The following is an 11,345-nucleotide window of genomic DNA, read 5'->3' on the forward strand; positions in this document are numbered from 1 at the left end:
GGCCAGTCCATTAAGGATGGCCTCTTTAATAAACTTTTCTAAGATCTTCCCTGGGATAGAAGTCAGGCTGATGAGCCTATAGTTTGCTGGATCCACTTTCCTCCCTTTCTTGAAGATAGGCACCACATTGGCCTTCTTCCAGTCTTCAGGCACTACACTGGAGTGCCAGGAGTTTTCAAAGATCTGTGCCAGAGGCTGGGCTATGATGCTCACCAGCTCCTTGAGTACCCTGGAGTGTATGTTGTCAGGACTGGCTGCCTTGAAGGTATCCAGCTTCTCAAGGTGTTCCTTCATGAGGTCAGCATTAATGGAGGGCAGGGGATCTCCCTCACCCAGACCTCCCTGTCTCATAGTGGGCATGGGCGTCCCCTGGGACTGATGAAAGACCGATGCAAAGTACCCATTTAATAGGTTGGCTTTTTCCTGGGTGTCAATTGTCAGTTGCCCCATCTGGTTCAGCAGGGGTCCAGTGTTGCCCTTGATTTTCCTCTGGCTCCCCCCATATCTGAAAATGGACTTTTTATTGTCCTTGATTCTCAAAGTTAGTTGGAGTTCAGTTGCAGCCTTGGCTTTCCTGGTTTGCTCCCTGCAGGACTGGACCAGTGCAGAATAATCCTCCTTGGAGGTGAATCCCATCCTCCATCCTTTGTAGGCCTTTCTTTTTAGCCTCAGGAGGTCTGCTAGATCCCTGGAACCAACCAGCTATTAAGTTAGTGCTTAAAATGTATAAAAACTCTTTAGCTGGTTTCTAACCAGCTTTAATCTGAATGTCCATAGACACATTCAAAATGTTTTCCAAGCAATTCCTGAGCTTTCATTTAATTTAATCAGAACATCTATTTCATTCCCTATATTCAGGTTCAGATTTTCAGCTGCTATAAATCACTGGAGTTTTGATTACATTTGATTAATACTAGCTGGCCCTTGGATTTTATTTACTCCTTCTAAGTTTACCATCTGCATCACTTTGTGAGGTCCATGCTCACCAATATGCTACAGTGCTGCTCAGAGATCAGCTTCCCAGATGGTGGAGGAGAGCCAAGAAGCAGTTACTTCCTAGACCAGGTTATCTTTTCTTGTTGAAGTTAAGAAAAGTTGAATGCAAATCATGAAGGCAGAGATGTAGTAATAGACATTTTGTTCATCCTTCTGCTGAGATAGATTGTTTTCAATAGATTTTGCAACATTTGATTCTCACCTCACCTCAGCTCACCTTCATCTCCATTTAAACCACAGTTCCCTGAGGCGGGTTCTCTGATACTAGCCACGGTTGCAAACTTTATAAAGAACATCACCTACTAGCAGGTGTGCACTTTTTTATGAGTATTAGTATGACAAAAGAATAACAAAGCTAGCACTGAAATATATACAATGAAATAGGATGCTTAATTCCTGTTCATAGTGAATAGCTGGCAGTGGTTTATCTACTGACTCTTGGTCTCTCATTAAAACACTAGTTTTGTGCAGATATATATCTGCAATCTCAGAAAAGATGTGTATCCATAATAACCTATGTCCATTTTCTGTGTGTTCATAGCATGCTTTCCAAGTATGTCTGGGGCTGATATCAGTGACTAGCAGCATAGTCTTTAGCAGGGACTGGCAATCTATTCAAGCTGTGGCCCAGAACAACCCAGCTCCACTCCAGCGTAGACTGGGTTGCTTTGCTGGTGCATCAGCAGCAAGGGAGGTTTGCCTGCACCCATGCTGAGACCACTAGACTGGGCATCTGGGAGCTTCCCTGCCACCACCACGACTTCCCCAGCCCCCTGCTCCTCAGCTGGGGTACAAGAGGCAGCTTCCAGGCAGAAGCCAGCTGTACTGGGGCAGAGCAATTGGGAACTTAATTGACACTGTTGTTGCTGTGTTGTTGCTCCAGCCTCCTGATCTCTGGCTGCTGCACAGGCACAGCTTCCAGCCAGTGGGGAGCTGGGCCAGGGCTGGATGGCTGGAGGCTGCTTCTGCACAGGTGTCACTTCTCCCCACACCTCCTCCCACCCTCCCAGCTGCAATCCAGGTACAGCTAGGGGCTGCCCAGACCCATCTCAGTTCACACTAGCTGGAAGTTACATCCATGTTGCAGGTAGGAAGCTGGGGGGTGGTAGGGTAAGAAGCAGCAGCAATGTAGGTGCACCTTCTGCATGCCCAGCCCCAGCATTAGAAGTTATGCAGTTAGAAGCAAAGCCTTCGAGCTCTGTGGGCCAAATCCAATGGCTCCATGGGCTGGATCAAGTTCACAGGCCATTTATTGCCAACCCCCACTCTGAAGGCCAATTCATTAATTATATAGACTGAAAAACAACAAAGCTATTTTTCAGAAGCAAGATCCATTTAAAAAGTCTCCAATCTTCTACCTTTTTACTTTTTTTCCCTAATGCAACCAGAACCTGAGAGAGAAAAACAGGCAACTGAGCCAAGAAAAGAAAGGTCTTCTCTGCCAAATAAAACAACAGAATGAAAAATGGGAGGAAGAAAAGGTAACTAAAATGAACTTGGTTTTCTTTCTGAAGCAAGCATCTGATCTTATGTGCATGATGGCATGTTCCAAGAAGCTAAAGTGACTTAGAACTATAAACCCCAATGACATTCAATATGACTTTTGTTCCTAATATATCATTTAGGAAATCGTCAAATGTGTTTGAATGCCTCATACATTGGTTACAAGGGAGTTGGACCATAGCCACTTACATAACTTCCAGCAATATTTTATTTATTCTACATCATTCTTCTTTTTATTTGCTTATAATACAACAATATTGCCCTTTCCCTTTCTCATTTTGCATTGTCCTTCTTTGGAAGAGTCGTGAAACCAAAGAAGATCCAATGGTCTATTTTTTTTAAATGAACAAAGTATTTCTTAATAAAGAAATAAGACTGGGAAGATTGTCCCTGTTACATCTGATTTATACCTGCTGTAGAGTTGTGAAGTATCTGGATATCTGGAGAAACTGCTTAGCAAAAACATCTTATAGCTAGGTGGAGAAGTTGCTATGGAAAGGCGGGTGTGGCCAATGTCCTCTGGGTTTGGGTTATTTCCTACTGATAAAGCACACTGTTAGAAATGTGAGCATCTGTTTCTAATTTAAGAAGTCCTAAGTTTACACTTACCTGAGAAAGAGTCTCAGGAGTGCAGAAGATGCCTTTGAAATTGTGGTTGGATAAATCCATCTTTATTCTCCCTTCTCCACTGCACCAAGTGCACCTCTGACTGCATTATTTCTTAAACATTGTTCAACATTGAGCCATAAAGGATTTTTGTCTTTGCAAGAAATGAAAGGACTTTCATCCAGCTTATTTTGCAAGACTGCAATGACTACATTGCACACTTTCCTTGACAGATATTGTTGAAAATTATGAATGCCTCAGGATGTAGTGCACTGCACTGGAGTGTATTAAAGGGGTATTATCCAGTGCATGTGTTGTAACACACTTCACCTAATCCTTATCTCCCTTATGCCAGCTATACACTGTTATAGCTGTATCAGGAGTTAGTCCTGATTTATTCAGTGCAATTATGAAACAGAATTAGGCTGCCTAGGTGGAACATTTTCAACCAGGACTCTGTGTCTTAAATGTACGAGCGTTTTTATATGTGATTCTTTTATCATCCTGTTGGAAATATGTCTTGTTTGCTGGTATGGTTCTCCTTATTTACATTGGTCTATACACTTTATTTCCAGTAACGTCATTCACTTATCTCTAACATAAGGAATAATAGAACAGTTTTAGCACTGTCATTCCCCCTCCCCTCCACCTTGTGGCATAGTATCTCACTGGGATTTGTACTAAATGTCAACTTTGGGTCAACAAGAACACTTAAGAAGGCATTGCTGACTGGGAATTCCAGGGCATAGCCCTCCAGTGATTAAATGAAATAACTGTGTGTAATAGCTGAGTATCTTTGTTCTTTTATGGGTTTAGTTATCTCACAATGACTTTATTTGTTGTCCATGATCAAAGCTCTAATGAAATTGTTTTTCTGTGGGTGCCCATTAATTTTGATCTCTTTCAGATGCCATTTCCATACCAGCAATTCTCCTAATAAATAGCCAATCAAAATTCCTCTCTATATTAAGGAAGTTGAGATATGTTTTCATGCCAAAGAACATGCTTTGTAAGAAGAGTTATAACAGCAGGAGTTTCAGCCTAAATTCTTAATTTTCTTGTGACTGTAGGTAAATCACTGTAGCAAAATTCCATTTGCCCTATTTATACAACAACACAAAATTTGGCCCTGCTGCAGGGGAAGAGGAAATGATGCTGGTGAGGGGAATCCACCTATGCTCTGGGTGAGCTGGGACTGAGAACAGCCCCCTGCTGCCATTCCATCATCCCCCTGCCTCCATTCCAGCACAGAAATCAGTGTCACTTAAAACATGTGTCCCAAATCAATTTCACCTAAAACATATGTCCCAAGCTTCCAGGAAAAGTTTGTGTGGTATGAGAATAAGTGCAGTACTCTTTGTCCTGTTCCCTGCCACCACAGAGAATAGTCTATCACCATGTTCTGGATAATCATCCTCATGGGCTACTGGTGCCACCTTAGTCGGGGGGGCATGTGCCACCCCAGTGATCAGTCAGTGACCGGGGGGTCCCCCATGGCCAATCTTACCAGAGGGGGTGGGGGCCTGGAGCCACTTCTGGAAGTGGCCACAGTGCTCCCATTCCCTGGCTGGTTCTTGCAGGGGCCGGCACTCCCACCTGCCCCCTGTTCCTGTTGCCTAAGCAGCGAGCGCGGCCAGTCAAGGGGTGCTCTCAGAGGGTGCACGTGCACCCCCATGTACCCCCTACACATTGCCACTGACCACCCTTCAGTTGTTGTGGAAGCTGACATTTTAAGCAGAATTGGACAAATTCTTGGAGGAAGGATGCAACAGTACCTATTGAGCATGGGAGTGTCCTCAATACACTCCCTTTTAGCATCCACTCTCTGCCCCTGTGTAACACAGGATGCTGCATAAAATTGACCTATAGCTTGACCCAGTAGATGGCAATTAGTTCTTATGTTGTTGTGTTCTAATTTGAAGACTGTATTCAAATCAGTATCATGCAGGAAAAGTATCTTACTAATTTTAATTTAACGTCTGATATCTTTTTCCAAAATCATTGAGATAAAATGCTAGTCACTTTGAAATCAGTGGCAACTTTTCTATTTAACAGGGCCAGGATTTCATCTTTGTTTTGTTACTTTTTTAAATGCATATTATGATTTTTTTATATATTTGTTACCCAGGTAAATGTCCAGCTGTTTCTGGAATTCTGCTACATCTCAGTGTCATTTGTGGAGATGAGTCTTAATTTCACAATTTCAAGGGTGTACATATATTGTCAATTTGCGTAGCAATCAAAAAAGGATAGTAATCAAATTCTACTTTCTGCTTCTATGAAATACTATGGAATACTAAGCACACAATCAGATGTTATAAAATCTTTCAAAGAGTACAGTTTCCAGAAATAGTGATTAGGTAATTCCACAGTGCCACCTTTTAATTATGTTGTGCATAAAGACTTTTATATGTGATTTGTTTCAAAAGGCCATGTAAATATTTGTAACCATCTGATTCTATTAATGGATTTCTGAATGCTTTCATGAAATGCTCAGGAACACGAAACAGATGCGTTATCAGATAAGGAACTATATTTTTCATATTTAAAACCTACAATTTTAATTAGTGATATTATGGCAAAAAATACTTGGTTTCCAGGGAAGTTATATCACTGATTTCTAGAGCTCAGAGCAAAAAAATGGGTTTCCCATTCTGCATCACAATATAAACCATGGTGACTTGAGCTGTGTCTCTTCCCTGCCCAATACAGACCCAGCCACCCACCCAGCAAGATCCACATCAGAATATCCACTAGGATCTTCCACTAGGGTGTGAGAGAAGCAGGTTCATGTACCTTCTCTAAAACATGACATTCTGGGGTGTCTGTCTCTCAGTGATCAACCTGCTTACCCTGAGACACTGTCATGGAGCCTTGTTAATAAAAAAAGAAGAAAGCAATGTGCAGGATATTTGCCTTAAGGGCTACAACCTCCACGTTAGAACTTCTTAGGCATCTAAATTATGGAAGTTGTAAGGAAAAACAGAGAGAATAAAGGGAAAAAGGGCAATCTGGATAAATAGTGTTCCTTTTAGCATTCCTTCTTTGCCACTATAAAATATAGAAGGATCTATGATTTGATCTAATATGTCATTTTTTATGTTCTTAACCTCTGAACTTGGAAGTAGCCCTACTCTATTGAGCTACTAGGAATACTGCAAAGCTCATCTCTTTTCCAAGGTGTCTTGGTACAGAAGATGACTGATGGTATTTATGCTTAGAGTATAATTTGATTCTAATTGAATTTCTGCTTTTGCGAGAGTTTCTGGATTTTCTTCTGTTTGAACATGTATTAGTATTTTTAATATATGTAGCACAGAACAAAATGTCCTGTGTAAATGTGGGGGTTTTTTGTATTCAGATCAATATATGTCTAAAGCGTATGTATGTGTGTGTATTCATATCAATCATGGGCAGTTTCAGCAGTTGAAGGAGAGGACTATTAATAAACATATTAGATTATGTACGTCTAAATATATAAGATCATTTACAAGCATGCCTCAGTTATACGGTACAATCAGAATCAGTCCTACCTTAAACATTCTGGAAAGATAATGTCAAAGGAAAAATGCTTTTCCGTGATTCAACATAAAAGGAGAGTGACATATTGGGGACTGATCTTGCAGCCTTTACTCATGAGAATAATCCTTCCTTACATGACTAAGGTTTTAGTTCATCAGCTCTAAGGGGCAAATCAGAGTGTATTTTTTAAATTTCTAGAACAAAAGGACTCAGCTCCTGACTGAGGACTCTATTACTAAAATACAAAATTAATAAATTAAGACTAATCTACAGTTCCACTGCCCCAAATGATTGTATAAAATATAAAAACATTTTAATATGATTTTAGTGATTAGGAGAGATGCTATCGAGAAATCATTTGAATTATATTTGAGAACTCGGTTGGGTTGATCTCAGTTGTGCTTCCGAGCTAGGAACAGAAATTACACATGAATAATTACACATAAGTAATTGGAAACTGAATCAAATCTGTAACACAACAGAAGTTTATTGCACATAAAGTGCTTCCAAATTGTCCAGAAATGGTTTAAGATAAACCTAGATCGATGTAGTAACAAAATTAACTGTTGTACATTAAACTGGTTTATTGAAATTCTGTCCCAGATCCCCTCCAAATTAAAGTTTACTGACAGTCTCTGAGTATCCCAGGATACTTTGGACCTCCTCCACAAAGCCTCCTTCGCAGTGTGGGTGGGCTCTAGAGCATAGTGGCGTGGTCTAGCGCCCCTCTCAGCTTCTGGCCTAGGCCAGTGCAGGCATGTGGCTGCATTTCCAGAATCAAAAGTAAATGTTTGTTCACTTTTTCATTTAGTTCAATTGCTTAAACTAACCTTTGAAGAATGAATCAATTCAGCCTCAGGCTTTTTAACTGTCTGTACTTAGCCCCTGTATTCTTTTTCTAGCCGCATCTTAATGAAGTACTTCTATGATCTATCATTATTGTATATTATTGCACCCTGTTAGTTAGAGTACTTTAATGTAAATTGTGATTATTATTACTGTTGTTTTTTTTTTATTTTACATCTCCTCTGGAAGAGCTGCTGATACCTATTTCCAATTATGATGCTATCTTGTTTTTCAGATCTAGATCCTAGAGCATTTCTCTCAAACATTTATAAACCAAGCTTGTATGAGTAACATTCCTATCATGTTTTTCAGGCTTGGATCCTAGACCATTTCTCTCAAAAACTAGACCATTTATACATGGAACATGTTTTGAGTAAGTTTTATTTTTCAGACACATTGCTGCTTAAATGAGATAGATATATTTTCACTGTTTATTCTCTATGATTAGTTTATATTCACTTCCCATGAGCTTTCTTATGCTCTGATCCATGGCCAATTGAAATACATTCAGAGGCTTTCATTGGACATCAGTGAGCTTTGGATAAATGATTGGTGAAGTTGGAAATAATTATTTTTATGTCACCTGACTCCCAGAAGCATGAAAATGTTAAATGTTTATAGAACTGTATAGACCCTTTAAAATTACTTAATATTTAACTCAAAATAAGTGAACATGCTACATATTACACTTTTGATTTTTAGAACAGGGCTCATAATTTAACTCATGCTCACAATCCTGATCAACATTTATAATGTTATTTGAGGAATGTATTAAATCTTAGATGGTTTTTCTTTTATGATTTTTCCCACCCAATTCAGCTTTGCAGGAACTTCAGAAGATTACACTGAGTATGGAAAAAGTACAAGGGCTGATGAATTTCCAGGTGGACTTTCCTCAACAAAAAGCCTCCATTACAGCAGAAAAGACAGATACATCTGAGGTTTTAGAGATTAAAGGAGAGCAAGTAAGCATAACAAAAATATATTTGCTCTTCGGATAACTTTAAAAATAAATAAAAGCTATTCAAGTTCTTTTAAAGCCAGTCAATCTGTTTTAGTTTCATTAAAGTCATAATTAAACAAAATATAGATGTTGTTTTCTTGGACTTTAGCAAGGCCTTCAATATGATATCTCATCCTATTCTCATAAATAAATTAAGAGGCTGTGATATAGATGTTTATGCAGTCCAGTGAGTGGCAAATTGGCTTAGCAGTCATACCCAGAGAGTGGTAGTAGATGGGTCAGTATTGACCTGGATGGATGTGGGTAGTGGGGTCCTGCAGAGTTTGGTCCTTGGACCTGTACTCTTCAATATTTTCATTAGTGACTTGAATGTAGGTGTGAAGTCTACTGTCCAAGTTTGCAGATGATACTAAATTGTGGGGTGAAATGTACTCTCTGGTGGGTAGGGAATGATTGCAGGCAGACCTGGACAGGTTAGAAAAGTGGGCAGTACACAATAGGATGCAGTACAACAAGGACAAGTGCAGAGTGCTGCACCTAGGGCACAAAGTATCCAGCATACCTATTAGCTGGGAAGTGACCCTCTCCGCAGCACAAAAGCAGAAGGGGAGAGCAGAGTCATAGTGGACTCCAAAATGAACATGATTTGTCAGTGTGACAAAATCATCAGCAAAGCTAACCACACTTTATCGTGCATCAGCAGATGCATGACAAATAGTTCCAAGGTGGTGATACTGCCCCTCTATGAAGCACTGGTCAGACTGCAATTGTAGTACTGTGTCCAGTTTTGGGTGCCATACTTCAAGAAGGATGTTGATGGACTCGAGAGCATCCAGAGGAGGGCCACTCGTATGGTTAGGAGCTTACAGGACAAGCCCTATGAGGAGAGACTGAGGGACCTGTACCTCTTCAGCCTCCACAAGAGAAGGCTGAGAGGTGATTTTGTGACCACCTACAAATTCATTAGGGGGATGCAGCAAGGGATTGAAGATGATCTATTCACCAGGGCGCCTCTTGGGGTAACAAGGAACAATGGCCACAAGTTGACAGAAAGCAGATTTAAGCTAGATATCAGGAGAACTTCTTCAAGGTAAGGGTGGCCAAAATTTGGAATGGGCTTCCAAGGGAGGTGGTGCTCTCCCCTACCTTGGGGTTTTTTAAGAAAAGGCTGGATAGGCATCTGGCTGGGGTCATCTGACCCCAGCACTCTTTCCTTCCTAGGCTGGGGGTCAGGCTCGATGATCTGTTGAGATCCCTTCTGGTCCTATCATCTATGAATCTGTGAATCTAGTTATCCTGTACTGTATTAGCATTTGTGTTGTTATGCACACATGTACATGTTTTAAGAATGCTACTCTGGGAATGTTTCATTGAATTAGATATAAACAAAATTCCCTGAATAGCATGACTCCATGCCCCTTGAAATACAGACAATATTTTTGGAGTGCTGCTATTACTGCAGAAGCTCAAATTCTTAATTTTTTTTCTGCCAACTTCTTCAATTTTCATGCCAGCTGAAAATAGTTATCTTTTTATTGACTTTTCTTTCCTTACATAGAAAAAATATTTTTTCATGTATCATGTGCTGGGTAATAAAATTAGAAGACTCCATATTGTAAAAATTAGTCTGGCTCTTTATTAAAGGATCATTTACAGAGGGACTCAACTACATCCAGCATTCAAAGCATATGCATAGAGATGAATTTCTTCGTACCTCCTCCAATCTCTTCCACCTTGTAGGCTGTCCATTCCTCCATGTTCCAGGCATATATCTTATTTTTCATCAGTCATAGTGTTTTTTCTGATGAAGCCAAAAGCTACTACCACATTGTCCACCATAGAGATATGGCTTTCACTGCCAGTCCATTGTGGCTTGTTAGAGCTCATAATTTGTTTCTGCTTCTGTCTTCGTTCTGTAGGCTGGCATCTTTTTGGTCCTCCACAGTGTCCATATACCCCATTACTAACTTCCCTGTGTTAGGAGAGATGTTCCAGTGGTCCTGGCCTTGTCTCCATCCGTTTGGGTATGCCATCTGCCTGCTGCTATTCTTCAGTTGTTTTCATTTTGTATCCAACTGCAGTTTCAGCTGCTTCGTTTTTCAAGTCCTTTTTGTAGCAACACAAAGCCCTGCTACCTTGTGTGTAATGGCCTCAGGCTCATTAAAATCTATTAAAAGCAGATGTAGGAGATGGTAACATTGCCTACAGTTAATGTTGTCTGAGACTTTCTTTTGTAAGACCCCATTTCCATTTGCTTTTGAATTTGGCCATACTCTAAGAGATTGTGTTGGTATTTTCCATTCCTGTTATTTCTTTTGTGCTGAAATCTTTTTGTAAAATTCAAGAAAAAAATGATTCAGCTGTTTTTGAGACTGAGATTAAGGAATAAGACATGTTTACTTTGTTTTTTTTAATCTTTCTTTAATGCCATATGCTTCAAAGCACAAGTGTTAACTTTTGCTAACCCTATAAAAATTTGCTCAAATTTGGTCAAGAAATAAACCACTGAAAAATGTCACCTTGTGCATGCTCAGTAGAAACCTTTTCAAATCTGACTAAATATTCAGAAGGCTGTCTATTTGGAGAATGTTTCATCCCCTCACAATGAAAGCTTTCTGTATTGAGCATGTGCCATATTCAAGGAGGATGTGCCAACCCAGGTTCATCGACTGAACAGGACTTTCCCAGCAAGAGCTAATATAGCTTTTTTGTCCTGTGGGGCCAGGCCAGCTCTCAGGATCTCAAAATTGTGCTGTTAGATGGGAGGGTGTGACAATTGCACATATACAAACACACAAATCAATTAGGTGTATACACATACACAGCACATACACACACTAGGCACATACACACACACTACCAACTCAGGCACATACACATCCAAGTTCACCAGTCTAAGCACATGCAT

General features: G+C 40.1%; 1 protein-coding gene across 1 annotated transcript in view; it reads left to right on the forward strand.

Annotated features, from left to right (window-relative positions):
* Positions 1–11,345, forward strand: part of LOC109297588 (centrosome-associated protein CEP250-like) — a 91,651-nt gene that overhangs the window by 48,289 nt on the left and 32,017 nt on the right. Inside the window, exons 8-10 of the mRNA XM_019517457.1 lie at positions 2,385–2,477; positions 7,786–7,846; positions 8,293–8,438. Coding sequence (XP_019373002.1) covers positions 2,385–2,477; positions 7,786–7,846; positions 8,293–8,438 — 300 coding nt within the window. The remainder of the gene's footprint in view (positions 1–2,384; positions 2,478–7,785; positions 7,847–8,292; positions 8,439–11,345) is intronic.

Source organism: Gavialis gangeticus, unplaced genomic scaffold, assembly GCF_001723915.1.
Source record: "Gavialis gangeticus isolate Ggan-Ray unplaced genomic scaffold, GavGan_comp1, whole genome shotgun sequence".
In the NCBI taxonomy this organism is placed as follows: Eukaryota; Metazoa; Chordata; order Crocodylia; family Gavialidae; genus Gavialis; species Gavialis gangeticus.